Source organism: Falco cherrug, chromosome 9 (assembly GCF_023634085.1).
Source record: "Falco cherrug isolate bFalChe1 chromosome 9, bFalChe1.pri, whole genome shotgun sequence".
Classification (NCBI taxonomy): domain Eukaryota; kingdom Metazoa; phylum Chordata; class Aves; order Falconiformes; family Falconidae; genus Falco; species Falco cherrug.
The window spans coordinates 27,591,210-27,608,943 of NC_073705.1; the positions used below are offsets into that span (position 1 = coordinate 27,591,210).

At 57.5% G+C, this 17,734-nt stretch overlaps 2 protein-coding genes across 2 annotated transcripts in view; one reads left to right on the forward strand and one right to left on the reverse strand.

Moving 5' to 3' along the window:
• Positions 1-1,351: 1,351 nt before the first annotated feature.
• On the forward strand, positions 1,352-4,262 carry LOC129736754 (MAP7 domain-containing protein 1-like). The gene has a single exon (XM_055719708.1). It carries the CDS (start codon positions 2,775-2,777, stop codon positions 3,867-3,869), a length of 1,095 nt encoding a protein of 364 aa, XP_055575683.1. The 5' UTR covers positions 1,352-2,774; the 3' UTR covers positions 3,870-4,262.
• The window catches only part of TRIM8 (tripartite motif containing 8), a 30,524-nt gene continuing 16,645 nt past the window's right edge, over positions 3,856-17,734 (reverse strand). Inside the window, exons 3-7 of the mRNA XM_055719701.1 lie at positions 8,377-8,472; positions 7,275-7,508; positions 6,865-6,896; positions 6,160-6,275; positions 3,856-5,437 (exon numbers count right to left, since the gene is read on the reverse strand). Coding sequence (XP_055575676.1) covers positions 4,830-5,437; positions 6,160-6,275; positions 6,865-6,896; positions 7,275-7,508; positions 8,377-8,472 — 1,086 coding nt within the window. The 3' untranslated portion in view covers positions 3,856-4,829. The remainder of the gene's footprint in view (positions 5,438-6,159; positions 6,276-6,864; positions 6,897-7,274; positions 7,509-8,376; positions 8,473-17,734) is intronic.

Here is a 17,734-nt window from a genome sequence, read left to right on the forward strand (position 1 = left end):
CAGGCTGTCCCCTGCTCAGCCCTGAGCCCATTCCCACCAGCCGGAAACCGCTCCGTCACCCCAAAATCTTGCAAACCAGATGGTGACACCCCTTGGGGTGCCTCAGCTCTAAGGCCAGGTGGGGAGGTGGTGCCAGAGCTGGCAGGGGTGGCAAGGCCCCTGTGGCTGCTGCATCCCACAGTGAAGTGATCCTCTGAGCACCCCCTGGGTGATGGGGACCTTTGAAGCCCTTTCCCCAGGGACCCCCACCCTCCTCTCACTGCTCAGCACAAGATTTTAGGGCTGGCAGGGAGCCTCCACTGGCCCCACAGCCCTCCGGGCCAGGCAGGGTGCCCTGGAGAAGGGTCTTGAAGTCACCACATCCCGGCAAGCAAAAGCAGCCATCCGGGCGCGCACAAAGCCATTTCTTGTTTGGCATTTTTGTTTGAAGCATGTCCTTCATTTGGGTTTCTACAGCAACCGGGAAGTTCCAGTCCTGGCCCAGCTGGAGGGAGCAAAGCGCCCGGGTGAGCAGAGCAGGGGGGCAGGAGGGGAGGCTGAAGGGTGGGAGGGGAAGAAGCCAAAAATAAGTTTTTAAAGAAGTAAGGCTGTCCTTTCTGCCTCCATCCTGGGCCCCGGGCTGCTGCAGCCGGGGCAGGACTCCAACACTGTCCCCGTCCCTCCATCCACAGAGGCTGTGCAGCCAGCTGGGGCCAAATCAGGGGGTGTAAAACACCAGCCATGGGGTCCCTCCGTGTAAGGAGGCTGTCCACCCTGCCCAGCGCCGGCACAGCTGCATCCCCAAGCCCCTCCACAGGCCCTGGGTCAAAAAGAATTACCTTAGAAACACTATTTTCTTATAAAAAAACCCGAAACCCAACAAGCCGCCAGTAATTCATCTTAGGCAGCAAGTCTCTTCATTTATTCATTACAAGATAATACCCAAATCTGGCTAATTAATATTCCTGCATATTTTCCAAGGGCTGATGAGGTATCTTAAACATCTCGCCAAGATGGGCTTTCATATTTGGAAGATTGATGTGCAAACTTAAATTGATGCCGTCTAAATATACCCTTCATGTTTAAGCATGGGACTTCACTCCCGGGGTGCCGGTGGCTTCCCCAGACACCCATGGGACCGGGGGGCTCAGCGGGCGGGAGAGCTGCCGAAAAGGCTCCCCTGAGCTGGGGTGTGACATTGTGTTGTCCATCTTTCTGCAAAGATCCGAGTTTTCCGCTTGCTTGGGTAAGGGGAGCAGGGTGCAGCGAGCACAACCCGCTGGTGGCCACGGGGTCAGCAGTGCTTTGGGGTGAGGGTCAGTGCAGGCACCCACGCAGCTGGATGTGCCGACAGGTCCTGACCGGAGCAGGGCCGGCAGCTTCCTGCCGAAAGCCTTCTCCAAGGTTAAAAATAGGACTTGGTTGCAAACCGAAAGCCTGGTTTGCATTTGCCCTCATTATGTTGATTGCTTATTTACATGTATGCAAATGGAGGAAGAGGCAGCGGCTCCTCCACCTGGGGACCCCTCAGCACAGCCGAGCCTGAACCCCAGCAGGTATGTCCCAGTGGAGATGGGCTGTGGCGCTGCCAGCCCCTCCACAGGCTCGACCTGAAAATGGAGCATCGGCCCCTCTCGAGGCTCTGATCCGGGGGATGAGCTGCAGCCCTGCGCCCGGGGGCTGGAGGCACAGTGGTTACTGCCACCACCGCTGCCTCTCCCCTCACCCTGCTCCACCAGATGTGCGTGTCCAGCTCCAGCTGTTCCCCATCAGCCTCCCCTGAGCAGCACCGCCGCCCCTGGGATCCTTTTTCCACCAGGCCCCACGTCCTTCATCAGACACCAATTTGGTCTGGCCCAACTGCTCATTTTTCTTTCCGCCGTGTGACATGTTTTCACCTGGCTCCTAATCCGTCTCTTTCCATTCACAACTTGAGCTGTTTATGGATGTGCCTCTGCTCCCGCTGCTTTTCCCACCCCCCGGACAGAGCCATCCATCAATAAAACCGACCATCAGAGCATCTGTGCATCCCTTCCACCCGGGATGGGACACTTAACCCAACAGCGCCAAGGGCACACAGTCCTCCCGCCACTCAGTGGGGTGACCCCAGGGGGCCGTTGCCTCCCTCCCCACCACCAGCAATGGGTGGCGTTGGATGGTGTGGTGCCACAGGTAGCTGAGATGCCAGGGTCCTTTCCCTTGGCTGGCGGGGGGCAGAGGGGCCATGGCATGGGGACCCTGCCAGTGGCACCCACTGTTCTGGGGCTGCTCCCTCCAGCAAAGGCACAGGGTGAGGGTGGCCCATGATGGCGACATGTCCCAGGCCCCTGGAGGTCACCCTGTGGGGTGGGGGCTACGCAACAGGTGCTGTAATGCCTGCCCCAGTCTCATGGGAGAAGGCAGCTGTGCCAAGGCGGCAGAGGATGATGATGATGATGATGATGATGATGATGATGATGATGATGATGATAATGATGATGATGATAATGATGATGATGACAGCTGGGAGGGCAAACCTGGGGGCACCAAGCATAGGGGCCATGGCTGGGGAACAGCCTGGGGTAGTGGGTGGCCCTGGCTGGGCACTGGGGACCCCTCCCGGGCTCCCCAAATGCCACTTGTCTCACCCCTCTCTGTGTCCCCTCCGCCACTGGGGCTCTCCCCCACAGCAGTCGGCCACATGGACGCAGAGGGAGGCGTCACCAGGTCCCCATGGAAGCTGGGAGCATCCCGCTCCCTCCTGCTGCCCCAGGGCGCTTTGCTTGTGACCAAGAAGGGGACCCCCGAATATCCCAATGGATTGGGCGTTTCCTGAAGCATCTGAGCAGGACAGGGCTGGGAAGAGCCTGGCAGGGCCCGGCCACCAGCCTCTGCACCCTGCACACGGGCAGCGCCGGCCCGGGGGGCAGCCAGGGGCACACAGGGGCAGGGGGTGCTGGCTCGCCCCCTCCCACCACGGCCTGGCAGGGGGGTCCTGCTGGCAAGGGGGTGCTGCTGCTCCCTTGGGGCAGAGTGGGGGGAGCCGTGTGAGGGTCCCCCTCCCTCAGACCCGCTGCTCCCCTGGTTTCAGCTCACTGAGACTCTCTCCCCTTCCCGTTTCCCACCGAAGCAGCACAGGGGGAATCCAAACCAAAACGAAACCAGGGATGTTTTGCAACCAGGAGAAAACCGAAGGAAGCCCAAGCCAGCAGAGAGCAATGGAAGCCCCCAACACCTCCAAGACGCTGCTCTGCGTTACAGCGTCAGCCCCAGCGACCCAGGCGAGCAGCTCGCTCCTGCACAGCCACAGCCAGGCCAGCCCACAGCCACACTGTGTGCCTGGCCCAGGGTTTCCTCCTCGCCCTTCCCGGCCTCGGCCGAGCACGGAGGGTCCCCGAACAGCCCAGGGTGCTGCCAGCACCCACGGAGCCCCGAAGGGCAGCAGAGGGTTAGTGGGGGACAAAGCCTCAAGGGCCAGGCGCCGGGGCTGCAGCGTGGCCGGCAGGGTGGATGCCGGCAGAGGCAGGAAAGCCGCCATCCCCGTTCCCATTGCCGACCCCATCCCCGTCCCACAATGGGGATTGTTCTGGAGGCTGTGGGCAGGATGCGGCCCGGCCGGCTCTGTGCCTGACTCACATCCTTGCTGGCTGGGAGGGAGCTTCAGCATCCCTCCCCACAGGGCTGGGACAAGAGACGGGCGCTGGTGGGAACCCCTTCCCCAGCCAGGACCTGCCGCCACCCTACCCCGAGTGCTCCCCCCCAGACAGCCCCGACGGAAAAATCCCTGTCACCGGCCGGGCACCCAGGGGACCCAGGGAGCTGTAACCTCCGAAGGCAGGTTGGAGCCTCCCGCCAGAGCTGGCGTTCCCAGGGGAAGAGCTGCAGCAGAGCGAGGCGTTTGCACTAAGTGATCACATTTATTTGGATACTTTTTTTGTGTGTGTGTGTTCTAAAATCGGTTACAGAATAAATACCTGTGCCTTATAGCAGGAAGTCCACTTTTTTTTATACAAAGTGCTTGTTACAGGAAGTTGCATCAGCGATACGCAGGAGGGGGGTGCATTTCAGCCACGCTTCCCCTCCTGAAAACTAGAACAGATTTTTATTTATTTATTTATTTATTTATTTATTCGTGTTTTTTTTTTTTTTTTAAGTTTCTTTTCCCTTTTTTTGTGCATTAAATTTCCTGCCATTGTGTATTTACAAATCTCTGAAAAGAAAAAAAATGCCAATATGCATGAGAAGTGGCCTCGTAACACAAAAAAAAAAAAAATCAACCTTTAAAAAAAAAAAAAGGTAACAAACCCAAAATCTACAAGTATAATTTCATACTGAATCAATGATAGATTTTTTTTCTTTTTTTCTTTTTAAAAAGGGAAAAAGAGGGGGTGGGGAAGAGGGGAAAAAACTGAACCAAACCAGAAATAATGAACTCTGAGAAACGGAAAGAGAGAAGGTGCCATTGTCCCTTCTGAAGTTTTCCAAAGGCAGAGAGAAGCGAGGAAGAATGCGACGCACAGACCCAGACGCCCGAGTGAAATCCCCATCAATTTCTTCTCGGTAATTTCTCCCTCGTCTTTTCCCAGCGAGGGGCAGGAAGGACTTTCCAAAATTAAATTAAAAAAGTAATTAAAAGAAAAAAAATTATGATTTTGTTTTAAAAGGATTTAAAAAAAAAAAAAGGAAAGAGAGGGAGATGAGAGAACAACCCTCCCCAAAATCCTGGAGGGGCATGAGGTGGGGAAAAAAATCGGGTTTGATTTAAAAGGAAAATAAAAAAAAAAGAAAAAAAAAAAAAAGAAAAGCCAAACCAAACCAGACTTTTCTCTCCGAACGTGTCATTGAGCGGGACTCTCCGGAGAGTGTGACGGTTAACTGGTGACGTAGTGTTTCGCCGATGGCTGGCCGTAGACCCTATAGAAATCCTGCCGCCCGTGCTGCTGGGATGCGTCAATCCATTCCCTCACGGCAAGTCCCGGGAGCGACTGGGGGACAGCGGGGGCGGGCGGCAGTGGGTGGGAGTACTCCTGCGAGGAGACCGTCCAGGGGAAGTGCCCTGACCGTGGGTAGGGCTGGTGCCCACTGTGGTTGGACACGGAGGAACAGTAACAGTTATCCACAGAGCAGACAAGGATTTTGCGCCCGCCGTACTGGGAGAGCACAGACTGCTGAGATGACGTGGTGTTGGGGTAGTGAGATGGGTTGAAGACGGAGCCCGAATGCACCGGCTGCGGGCCGCTGGGAAGTCCAACTATGTGCTGCGTGGAGCTACAAGGCACCATGGCTTGTGCAGACTGCCCCTCGCCAGCCGAAGCGCCCTGGCTCATGTACTGGCTCGCCACAGTCCCGGACGATGGCTCGAGGAAGCTGCCCTCGGGGAAGGCGGTGGAGTGCTTGCGCTTCTCCGCGCCGGAGTTGCTGACGGTGCAGGGGTACATGGGGATGCTCTGCAGGAAGGGGACAGGGGTGCTCAGAGGACCTGCGGAGGGGAACAGGAGAGGAGGACTGCATCAAGCACAGCACGGCACAGCTCCAGGGTGCTCTGGCTGCTGGGCAGAACCCGCAGCCAAGCCCCGAAACCCGTGCTGCAGCCCCACGCGAGCAGAAGGTCTCCCAGCCTGCCCCACCAACCAGTGGCAAACTGGGCACACAGCTGTACGGGTGACTTTGCAGGTGCTGTTGCGAGACCTCGGCAGCAGGCTGGGAGCGGCCCCAAGCGCTGCCCTGCAAACACGTGCACAGGCTGAGCCCACGCACAGCTGACGATCACAGGCCATAACCCGGCCAGAGCGGGACAGCCAGGGTGACAAAGCCAAGTCCCCCAAGGAGAGGACTGGGAAGCCTCTGGAGGATGTGGTCTGCTCCCAGGCATGGGCTGGGGGCTGCAGGACCATGCTGGCCCCTGGCTGTCCCTGCCCACATGCCAACTCCCATTTTTCCACTGCCTTTTCCTGGTGATGGCCAGTCACCCCAAAACACAGCTGTTCCACAAGCCAAGGGAAGTGTCCTGGGAAGAGCCAGGAGCTGGCTTCATGGCATCTCCATGCCCTTTCTGACGACAGAGGTGCTCCCTGGGGTCCCTGTACCCTGAAAACTCTACCCACCCTCTTGTACTGGGAACAGCAGAGCACCCAGATATGGGTACAGGAGGTAGTGAAGCCCCGTGCCCCTGCCCCCCACCCTGCCTCAGGCTTCACCCACCTTCCAGCAACTTCCTGAGCTGCTTCTCCTTCTTGGCGATCTCATTCAGGAAGAGCTTGGAGTTGAGGTGGCCGATTTTGGGTGGGGGCAGGCTGCCACCTGTACAGTTCTGGGTCCTGTTGGGGACCACAGGCAGAGAGGAAAGGTGTGAGGGACAAGCTACACCCAGGGGAGGGTCAGACGGATCCTTCCCCCGTACCCTCCTGGGGCCAGACCCCTCCCCTAGGGCAGCAGCGTGGAGGGCAGCAGGGAGCTGGCACTCTCTGACGGGCAGGACCTTCCCCGTCCAGCTTTGCCGTGAACGTTCCGTGCCAGGGCGCACCTCCCGCAGCCCCTGTGTCCCTCCACACGGCCACCCCAGCTCTCCTCAGCTCCACTAGCGCTGGCTTTAACCCCCTGCCCTGCCGCTGCCCCAGCAGAGCTGGACTGAGCCTCGCAACCCACCCTGGCTGGGGTGCTGGGTCCCAGCTCCGCTCTTCCAAAGCACACCACTGTGCTCCCTCGGTCCAAGGGGAGGGCTCGGTTCAACGGCTGCAGAAGGGGATTTTCCCACCCTCCCAGAGGGAAACCGAGGCACGGAGCATGCCTCTCCCAGGCCCTGCAGCATCCCTGGCCCTGCTCCTCCTCTGGACACTGTGCTGCTGCTGCCGCCCCTGCGAACACAAAGACGCCCCCCCCGCCCCCCCCCTGCCCTGCTGTACTCACCTGTCCATTAAGATTTTCACAGACTTGGTGTTCTAGGAGGGGAAGGAGAAGCTCTCATCAGTAAGGCCAGTCCCTGCCACAGCCAACACCCCCCCTTTCATTGTCACCTTCTGCGCCCCCCAGGAGGGGATGGGCTGCCCACAGGTGCTAAGCCCCCTCTCCCCCCCGGCATGGGCTGCCCCAACCCCATCTCCAGTTGTGGCACCCATTCATTCAAGGCCAGCACTGAGTCTGTCCTGCTCCCCTTGCCTTCTCCCACTGCTGAGCCCTCTGGAGGCATCAGCTAGCCCTGTCAGTGTCCCCAGCCCGCTCCCTACCGTGCCCCGTGCCTCCCTGATGCTTCCTGCACAACCAGACCTCCCCACGGCCCCATCCCACCTCTGGTGGGACAAGGAAGAAGCTTGTCTTACCTTCATGAAGTTGATGTCCTCGGTTTTGTCGAACATGACCTGGACAGAGCTGAGGAGCTTCTTGGCCTCCTGCATGCGCTCGTTGAGGTGGAGGACCTGGGCAGCGTTCTCATTGCAGAACTTGGCCTGGGCCTTGTCCAGGATCTCCATGGTCTTCCGCAAGTCCTCATCCAAGATCTGGTGCATCTTCTCATACTGCAGGCGCACCTCGTCCTTCAGCTGGCTCACCTTCTCCTGGGCAAGAGAAGCAGGGTCAGGCCCTCTGCACCCTCCACCCTCTGCCGTGATGTCACGGGACACCTGGGTCCTTTCCCCAGCAGAGGGGGGGTGCAACCTGAAAGCTGCACCACAGCTCTGCTCTCCTGCAACACCCACACAGACCAAACCCTGACATCAGCTGCCGCATGAGACTCCTATGTGCCAGAGACCCAGGAGGGACACTGCTGACCCAGCAGATCTCCTGCACCTACCTCCTGGGCTCTAGGTGCCTCCAGAGGACTAATGGCAAGCAACAACCCGCAGCACCACCAAGGCAGGTGTGCTCCCTCAAAAAACCCTGCCCATCGCCATCGTCACCCCCATGCCCACCCCAGGCCGGGGACATGTCATGCTCCAGAGCCCTCCCCATGCTCTGGGGAGGCCAAGGGGCTTTAAGGGCCACAAGCTGATCTTGTTTTATCTGTGTCCCAAAAAAACAATTATTTGCATCTCTTCCACCTCCTGGGTATTTCAGCGGTTTAATCGGGGATCTCCCATCTCCAGACCCCTGCCTCCTGCTGGGATGAAGTGGGTGACTCGGGGAAGGCTGTGCTGAGCTGAGGGCAGGGTGGGCCATCTGATGTTTAAGAACAGCCTTGTTCCTCACCTCCCAACGCACCCCAGGACCCACAAGGCTGCAGGGCAGCCCCGAACACGTTCTGTCCCCCAGAAGGATGACAGACATGACTGGACTGGAGACAGCAGGTCTGTCCAGCTGCTCCTCCCCTGCATGTCCTCCCTCCCCCGCTGCCCACCTGGCTCCTACAGCCCAGGAGCCTGTCCCCATTGTGCCACGGGGTGACAGTCCGTGGGGCTGGACACAGCAGGGTGAAGCACCAGTTACCTCCACCAGCCGCTTGTCTGATTCCAGCTTGTAGAGCTGCTCTTCGATGTCTTGCTCCCGCTCCTCCAGGCGGTCCTGCTGCTTCATCAGCATCTTCTGCAGAGACAGGAGAGAGGAGCAGCCATCAGAGCCCAGCGGCCACACGAACCAAGAAGCTTCAGTGCTGCCTGCACCAGCTCTGCCCACACAGCTCGGGAGGGACAGTGCTTTTTCCCAGCAGGACGCCATTGCTGAGCTGAAAGGCCATGCATGGCTGCTGGTGGAGGTGGAAACTTCGCTATTTCAGTGGCCACGCAGAGGGGCCATGTGTGCTGGGCTGCCTTATCAGCTGGAGACCTTGATGTGGGTCCCCTGGTTGGGGGCAGCCCCTCAGGTAACATTTTGCAGCATGGTCACTGAGGTTTGGTCAGAGCCAAGCCTTGGGGACCCTGGGGGACACACAGAGAGGCTCATCTCCCACTATGGCAGCACTGTTCAAGGCCCATCACCCATTGCCAGCAGGCTCCTGCAAAGCATCGTCAGCCCCCCCGTGCCCCCGTACGCTACGCCAAATCCTTTCTCCCTTCCCCGCCTCCATGACAAGCCCCAGAGCCAGCGTCAGTGTAATCAGGAGGGACAGAGAATGGAGGAACAGGGCCTCCCCCCGCCATGCTGCCAGCCCCTGGCCCCAGTTCCTCCGGGCTGCGCCTGGGCCATCAGCCTAATAACTGGGACAAAACCTTATCTGCAGCTATCACTGTGAGCATCTCGCTCCTGTGTGCTTCCCTGGCCAGGATGAAACCCACCACCCACGAGAGAAGGGCTCTGTCCCTGCAAGCAGGAGCAGGGCTTCCCAAAACACCCCCCAAAATCAACTCCAGGTTTTCCCCCTCCATGGTTATCCCAAGGAAATGTTACACCAGCGGGACCAGAAGGGCTTCACCCGGCACAGAGACACAGCATTAGAGACTCAACAACAGGGGCGAGATGGGAAGAAACCAGCAGCGAGGATGAATTTTGAGGGGATTATTGCTATTATAAACCGCTGCCCTGGGATTTATAATCAAGTAATTAATTCCTGGACGAGGTGGGAGGGGGAGGGTGGCAGAAGCGCTGCTGGGATTAATTGCATTGCAGGGAAAGGCTGTCACCTCCAACTCAATTTGGGAGCAGGAATGTGAAGCCTCCTCCCTCCTGTTGTTTTTCTTAAGGTCTCGGACACCTCCAACCTCAGTGCCGCTGGGTTCCTACCACTAATAATAACAAGGAGCTAAAAAAACCCAGCTTCCCACTCACAGTCGCACTCCACATGCACTCTTGATTCCCACGTGTGTGCACTCACCCACGCACATACAGACGGACACACAGACAACAGCACATCCACTGAAACAGGATCCAAGGGGCAGCAACACTGACGCAGACCCACAGGCACGGGGGGGACGGGGGGGGACATTTGGTAGCCCACGTGTACAGAAACACAGGGGCCTGCAAGCATCCAAGGGCATCACTGCTGCTCTTTTTAAGACCAGCTGAATAGGTGAGAGCATCCAGACGGAGAAAGATTTGATGCAAATATTAAAAATCTCCTTTTTTCATTGTAAGAGGGTCATTACTTGTGATGCTGCAGCACCAAGAGGCTGCAACCCACTCCCGAGGTAAATACGGTGGGAACTGAACTCCAGAGAGTGGGGGCAACACCAACACCACTTGCTCAGAGAGGGCATGGGGCACAGGCAGGAACTGCATCCCAGGTCCTGTGCTGGCAGCCAGGCCAGGGTGTGGGGCTGCTAACGGCTCTTCTGGGAGCTCAGCCAGGGTTCTAGGTCCAGCACTAGGCAGAGGTGGTGGGCAGCAACCTGCTCCGGCAGTGTTCCAGGCAGGTGTATGTCAACACTACCTGCTCCCAAGCACCGCCGGCTGAAAACACAGTTTGCAACATCCCTCTGCATGGGCCTGGTGCAGAGTGCAGCAGGCCCAGCTCTAGATCCTGCTCCAGCATCCACAGGCTGGAGTTTTCCCACTGAAATCGCAGTCAACTGATGGGAAAGCCGCCCGCTCCATGGAAGGAAATGCCTTCTCTCGTCCCTGCTTGCAGGAGGCTGATCGAGCCCAGGAGCCAGGGCAGGTCTTGCAGCCCAGGCTGCTTCTCGCTCTCCAAGCTAGAGCACCAAAAGCCATAGCGAGCTTCACACCAAGCCCTTCCCTGCGCCTCCCTCCCTGCCTGCCAGCAGAGACTCGCCATCTCCACCGCAAGCAGCCAGACCCACCCCACACCAGCCCGCTGTGGGGACAGCTGAGTCCGGAGGGGCTCGCGGGAGCAGCGGGGTCCCCTGCCTGCCCCCCCTGGCTGCCAGTGGGGCAGGGCTGGGGAGGAACGCAGGACAGGATCCAAGGCTCACAGCTCGCCGGGCACAGAGGCCATGTCGCACTCGGGTGTATGCATCAGGCGTCTGACATGGAACAACCCTGAGGCAGCCCCTGCTTTTTCCCCTGATGCTGCTGGGATGCTCTCGTGGTGGAAAACAGTGTTTCTCATCGCTGGCAGACACTGGGCAGGCAGAGACAACCCTACCAGCCCCAGCGATGTGAGGGACCCCAGAGGGATGGACCAAAGAGCCCTGGACACACACGTACCATCGTCCCCTTCCCCCTGCCCTGCAGCTGCCGTTGGCAGAGCTGCCAACCTTTGTGTTTTGTAACAAACCTCAGGGTGCTCCGCTCCTGGAATCACACAGTTATGTGAAATCACAAAAACATACATAAATACATATAAAATTAACCTTTTATACATAAAAGGTAATTTAATAGCCACTCACAGCTGGAAAAAGTGACCAAAATCTAACCTAAACCCACAGAAATCAAACAGACTATAGCAGACACGCAGTGTTTTCTTTAAATCTCACATTTGAGCCATTCTCTTGATTTTAGGGTGATTTAAAAACCGTACGTGCCTGGGACTGCAGCAGGATGGGAAGGCTTTTCACCCACGGCAACCAAAACCTTAACAAGACACATGGGTAGGAACTACCCGTTCTGGCACTGAGGGGTGAAATTTCATTGTCTCCACAGCATGGGCTGAATTCCTTAGGTATTTTGAAAAGGAAAATATATCCCTTCCCCTTCCATCCCCTCCCAAATCTGGTATTTCTGAAGTCATGAACTCCTCCTCCTCCTCCTCCAGGATCAGAATTTCTCAGGGTAATTTCTCATATTTCATGCATGACCTTGATGCCGGGAGAACCGCAGCTCCCTCCATACAGGCACCCTTCCCGGGCTCTGAGCAACTCTGTGATCCCCGTTTGTCTTTTCCAAGACATGCTGCCAGTTTGCAAAATGGACACTAAAAATGCTCTGTATTCCAACACCAGCAGAGAGTAAACTCTTCTAATTAATTAATAAGCTAATCTGCAACAGGAGTAAGTGGCTGGTCCACCCCAACCCTGCAGGTCCCTGCGAGACGGGGCTAGTTGCTGGACACCAGTTTATTCTGCTTGAATTGCAAGTGATCTCCTCTTCTCCTCATGGAAAAAAAATAAAGGAGGGGAAAAAAAAAAGACTTGAGTCCTAAGAGGAGGTTAGTGGAGCTCCCTTCAAACACGCCATTGGCATCCACCCCATACAGGAACAGGACCGCCGAAGGTGGAAGAAGAAACAGTGAAGCCCCACTGCTGGCAGAGCAGGGTGAAACCTGGGGAGCAATGGTGGCAAGTCGGGTGAGTTTGGGGTGCCAAGGTCATGCACTGGGAGGGAAATGGGACTTGGAGAGCCATCTCGGTGGGATGCAAAGCAAACACTGCAAGGTCTCGTTCCAGGGAGGGTGTGCACTGCTGGTCCCTGTGGGATTGTGCTGGGGTAAGGCTTGCTGACCATTGCGCTCTGCTCAGCGCTTGCTGGGAGGAAACCACAGCCAGGGAAGCCACCCTCACTCCACGTACACCTTACTGCACCTCCTGGTCTGTTCCCCTGAACCTGCCTCTCCAACGTAGGACACATCCACCCCCCGCAGGCAGGGGACAGGGTGGGGGATGTCTGCCAGGGGACAGGGTTGCCACGACAGAGCAGAACTTCTGTGAGATTAAACGCCTGCAGCCACAAGACGGAAAGACAGTAATAGTTTAACAGCTCGGACAATCCAGGGCATCTGGGCTCCTCATCCAAGTGTCATCATACAGCTGCAACACCGCAAGTGTCAGCTGTGTTACACACACGGGTCCAGCTCAGCCGGTCGGGCAACCCCACGCTACAAGGGGGGACACTGGGGCGTGGGAAGGAGCTCACACCCACCCGAGACCTCCCGGGCAGGGAGAAATCTGCAGGCAAGATGTCTCCCTGGCTCGCCTTAGGCCAGTCTCACCACTGTCCTCTCCCAAAGGAGAGAGCTACATCTGCGGTCCCTGCCAAGCCCAGAGTAACAGTGGAGTATACTCCTGCCCCGCCTGGAGCCCAGCACCCCCCTCGTCCCCCTTTGAAGCCCCTGGCCCTGCTGGCACCGGGGCAGCAAAATCCTACAACGTGCCTCAAGGTTTCGCCTGCTCCGAGGATGGCCAAGGTCCTTGTGTCCCCCAGGGACAGCTGGCAGGGGAGAGCCTGTGACACCCCTTCCCAAGGACCCTGAGCGCTTGCCAGCCCCTGCCTGACTCCCACTGGGATCAAGAAGGAGCCTGGCAGCTTCGCCACAGCCAGACAGACGCTCCATGACCTGCTGAGCAGCTCTGGTTTTAAATCAGTTAGAGCAGTGAAAAGCCTTACTGTATTCATGGGGTAAATGAAGCCCATGCCACTTCTCTGATGTCTAATAAGCACTACGCATCCTTCAGGGCCGTTCCTCCAGCAAGAGCAAGCATGTCCCCGCACACCCACCTGCGGGATGCTTGCAGGATGCTAATTCCCAAAAAACCGGGCTGAAACCAGCCGTAGGTTTGGAGGGTACTACAAGAGGGCAGGTGGACAAACCACAAGAGCGCACAGCCCTCATTCCCATAGGAAACCGGGGGGAGCAGAGAGCCACACTGCCCCACAGAGTGCCTTTAAACTGCAGCTGGACAGCTGGCCCAGGACAGGCGTGCTTGCTTCTCTGCCGCCCTCTTTCCTTCTCCTCTGCACCCGGGCCTTCCCCTCGCCGCCAAATCCCAGCCACCGAGTGAATAAGGACATTGTTTGCAGCCACCGGAAAGCCAGAACAGAGGGAACAGCTCGGAGCGTGAGGGGGAGGAAGGGCAGGGAGGAGGAGGAAGGTGGAACCGGAGCAAGGAAGCCACGAAGGGCAGATGCCTGTCGTGGGAATGGCTCCAGACACCTGCAGCTCAGCCCAGGGACTGGGATCAAGGGCCCCCATTGAGACCCGTGTCCCAGCACATTGCTGGAGATGGGCCTGAAGTCACAGCGACTGAATTTTAACGCATCAAAAGCCCTGGACCAAAAAGGCGAGTGCAACCTTTTGCCTCCCTGCACCTCCCACTGCAGGCTTCCTGCTCCCCAGCCCCACTCTGCCGTCGGCTGGCCGGTTTGCTGGGAAAACCCCACACGATGAGCTATTCTCATCCCTCCTGAAAGCACCCCCTCACCTGCCAGCACCTTGACACCATGGGGCTCTGAGGCACAGCGCCCCAGTGCCCCCCCCCAAACCAGGATCTCAAACCACGAGATCCTGCACCGCTGCAGGGACCAGTCCCCACAGCCAAACCCCCCCGCAGCATCCCTCCCAGCCCCACCACGGTCTCCTGCTGACCAGACCCAGGCAAAAGCAGCTCTTTCAAACTCCCCACGGCCCCCACAGCACTCGCAGGAGGCTGATCCACTTACAGGGACAGGAAGGAAATGCTTTCTGGTTGGGGTTTCATCTTGCACACATTTACAGTAAGCACCAGGCAGAAGGGGAGGTCTCCGGCCGGAGCAGGAGGCCTCGCCTCCCCTGGCCAGCCCGGAGCACACAAACGCTGCTCCGGGGTCGGCTTTTCTCACGGTGCTCCCCGTGCAGAGTTTGGGCTGGTCTGTCCCTGACAGGGGAAGGAAGAGGGAAGGGAACAGCCTCTGGGATATTAATAGCTGCCCTTGCTAGGAAGAGATGGGAGCAGCAGCCACGCAGCGCACGGGCATCAAAGAGACCCCCTTGCTAGCATCAAGGGACCCCCTGTGCACCAGGAGAGCTGGTGCTTTGTAGAAAAGGGCTGGGAGCCAAATACTCAGCACCAGCTTGGGGGAACAGGACGCAGGGTGCCTCTCACAAGAGCAGCTCTCCGCCCTGTTCTCACGCCGGGGTGGGTGGAGATGCCTCCTGACTGTCCCCATCTCCCTGCAAGACGCTGCCTGGTGTCCGAACCTTCCCCACCATGCCAGGGAGGAGAAACCATCAGGCTAAGCTTCAAGCCCCATCTCCATTGGCTACCGCAGAGACAAAGCCCCCACAGCCCATGTCCCACCTCTGGCGCTCACGCTGGCACAGGGCACCCCGCAGCGTGGCTGGCGCACAGCAGCTGGATGCTCCCCCAGAGCCATGACTCACAGCTGCTCGGGCAGCATTCAGGTCAGCCCCTGCAGCAGGACGGTGGGCATGGCAGACCATCCTCCTCTGCACAGCCTTGTACCAGGCAGACCCTGGACCCCCACAGCGCTGTGCCGGTGCCCGCAGCCCGGGCAGGCTCTTCCCCTTGTTTACACCCAGCAGAAAGGAGTTAGTAAGGGGAAAATGCAAGGCATTGTGTCTTGTGGGGCCAGCAGCGGGATTTCTGGAGGCCAGGAAACGGGGACCTATTCTCCATCGGAAAACGACCTTCAGAAGGACCTTGAGGATGTTAATTTGCCTCGCTGGGCCTCTGTGTCCCCCTCTGCTCCTCGCTGCTGTGGGGGTTACTGTGGCTGCGCCTTTTGTACATATAGGGGAAGGAGGCTGGGGATCTACCTGAGGTTTTTGGACACCATCTTCAACCCATGACCCAGCTGCCACTGCTGTCAGTGTCCTCTGAGCAGGGACAAAGATCTGCTTCAAAGGGAAAAGGTGGATAAAGGAGACAAGGAGCAGAGAGACAAGGCCAGCAGCTGCAGAAGCATCCTTCCTGTGCCAGCAGCCCTGCAAGTCCTGGACACAGGAGCCTTCCTGACACAGGGTGCCCAGTACGGGCAACATGACCCCCAAAACAGAGGCACCCCAAACACTGAAGCTATTTTTGCAGCATGTGGGAGGGTAGGAGTGTGAACATGAGCCAGCGTCAGATGAGCTGCCCTTGTGCAAAGCAGAGCAAGAGGCAGTGAAAGCGGGGTGAACCACCTCTGCCACACCTGGGGCTCAAGACCCATTCACGACATGTGGAGGAAAGCAAGAGAGCTGGAAACAGGGAAGATGAATACGGAGACAGAGGAGCTGGTTTGCATGCCGAGTGTGCAGCCAGGCGAGTCCTGACTGATGCTGCTGGTTCCACAGGATGACGATGACCCTCAGTGCTGCCTGTGCTTTAGCCAGTGCAGCCGCCTCCTGCTCTGGATCTGCCAGGGGAGATGCCACCCGGCTGGGGGAAACACGCTCCCACACTGTCACAGCAGCACAGGGAGAGCAGATGCTTTTGGGCAGTGCAGGAGCAAGACGGAGAGACCAGCTCTGAGAGCTGCTGGGGCTGCAGCTGCAGGCACAACCAGGCCTTGTGGCAGCGAGGAGCTCAAGAAATCTTTCTTCTCTCTGCTGGGAAGGGAGGGAGAAGAGATCGCCGCCCAGGCATGGATGCAGACACCATCCAGCAGCCCTCCCCAGCCAGCTTTTAAAAGGGAGGACAGTCCCAGCTGCCCTCACTTGGGAGTGAGGAGAGCCAGGAGGAGTCACACAGCTCGGCTCCATGTTTATAAAGGACACGGTCTGCATCTTCTGTGCCATCAGAGGTGTGAAGGAAGAGCTGTTTTACCCTCCTCTTTCAGTATTAGTGGGGAAATGTCCTGTTTCAGGGCTGCTTATAAATCATTGCCAAAATTCACCCTGCTGCTGAGCCTTTTCTGGCATGGGGCTCCAGCTGTGGGCCCTGGCACAAGCCCGCCTGGCCCAGCATGACCCAGCACCAAATGCCATTTAAGCAACCAGCTCTGGAGCACCAGCACCGGGGCATTGCGAGGGCACTTTGGGAAAGTGCAGGGGTTTGCGACATCCCAGAAAGTTTCAGACACCCAGACCCAACTGCCTTGAGCAACCACTTCTAGCCACTTGGGACCTCAGATGACACGAACACCTGGAGCACATCTGGCCCCAATGACCAGCATCACCTTGCACCTCCTCCTTGCCATACCAGAAAATAAAATCTACGCCCAGCAGGTACACCAACTGGGATTTCACAGTTTTTCACACCTAAAAGATTGTGTAAGAAGTCCTGCCCCTTCTGCCTTCAGCATGCTCTGGCTTCTAGTTTCTTGAATGTTTCAATCAATTTACATGTATGTTTTGAGGGCCCTAACCCACTTTTCTCCCTCTTCTGTCTCTCCTCTCATGCATTTGCCCCTTCCTGACCACAGATCCAGCTGAAAAATTAAGCCAGTAAAAAAAAAAACAGTCACTTTTCAGATGCATCATCTGCTTGAAGTGGCTCTCACAAGTGCTCTGCCAGCTCCAGTGGTGGCAACCTGGGCAGAAATGGGAGATCGTTCAGTGCTGAAACTCAATTGAATCATAAAACTCTGCTCCTCACACAAGCCCTGTTGCTCTGATGTATCATCTGTGAGTGGCTCCTTCCATAACCCCCAGAAAAAAACAAACAGGCTTTGGCAGCACCCCAATACTTCCTCGATCTGTTGTGGTCCCAGCCTCCCCCACCTCTGTTGAATCCCAAGATCTTCCCAATTTGCTGTTATTTCAGGGTCCCTGGGCAATCATTCCCAAACCAGGGCTGGCAGGATGCTTTGCCTTCAAAAGCAGCCATGCTGCAAAGACCACTCCCACTGCTGCCCCCATCTGCAGCCCCTGCAAAATTGAGAAACCCTCACTCAGTCTTCCAAATAAACATCTTGGATTCAAGATCCAGCTGGCCTGTGTGATCTCAGAGCTTTCTCCCTGCAGGGGTGAAACACAGCCAGCGGCTTCCACCCCTCCTCCCACTGCAGGCTGAGCTGCCTCTCCTCTGCCCAAAGACCTCTGCTCTGCACCCACCACGGCTCAGCCCGGAGCTCTGAACAACAGCCCCTTCAGCTTCCTACCTCTCTACTTTCTAATTTTTGCTCTGGAGGGAGCCTGGCCCAAGGACCTGGATGGGTGAGCAGGTTTTGGGGGGGACCCAGACACCACCAAGGAGCAGAGCAGCCACTGAGATACCCACATGCACCCATGCGTCCCAGCCATGAGACCACTGGTAAGTGCAAACGACCTGCAGCCACGTGCCCATCAGCGTCTCATCTGGTGACCCAGAGATGA

Coding starts and splice junctions, on each gene's coding strand:
- LOC129736754 (XM_055719708.1), top strand. CDS start 2,775: ATGGATTGGGCGTTTCCTGAAGCATCTGAGCAGGACAGGGCTGGGAAG.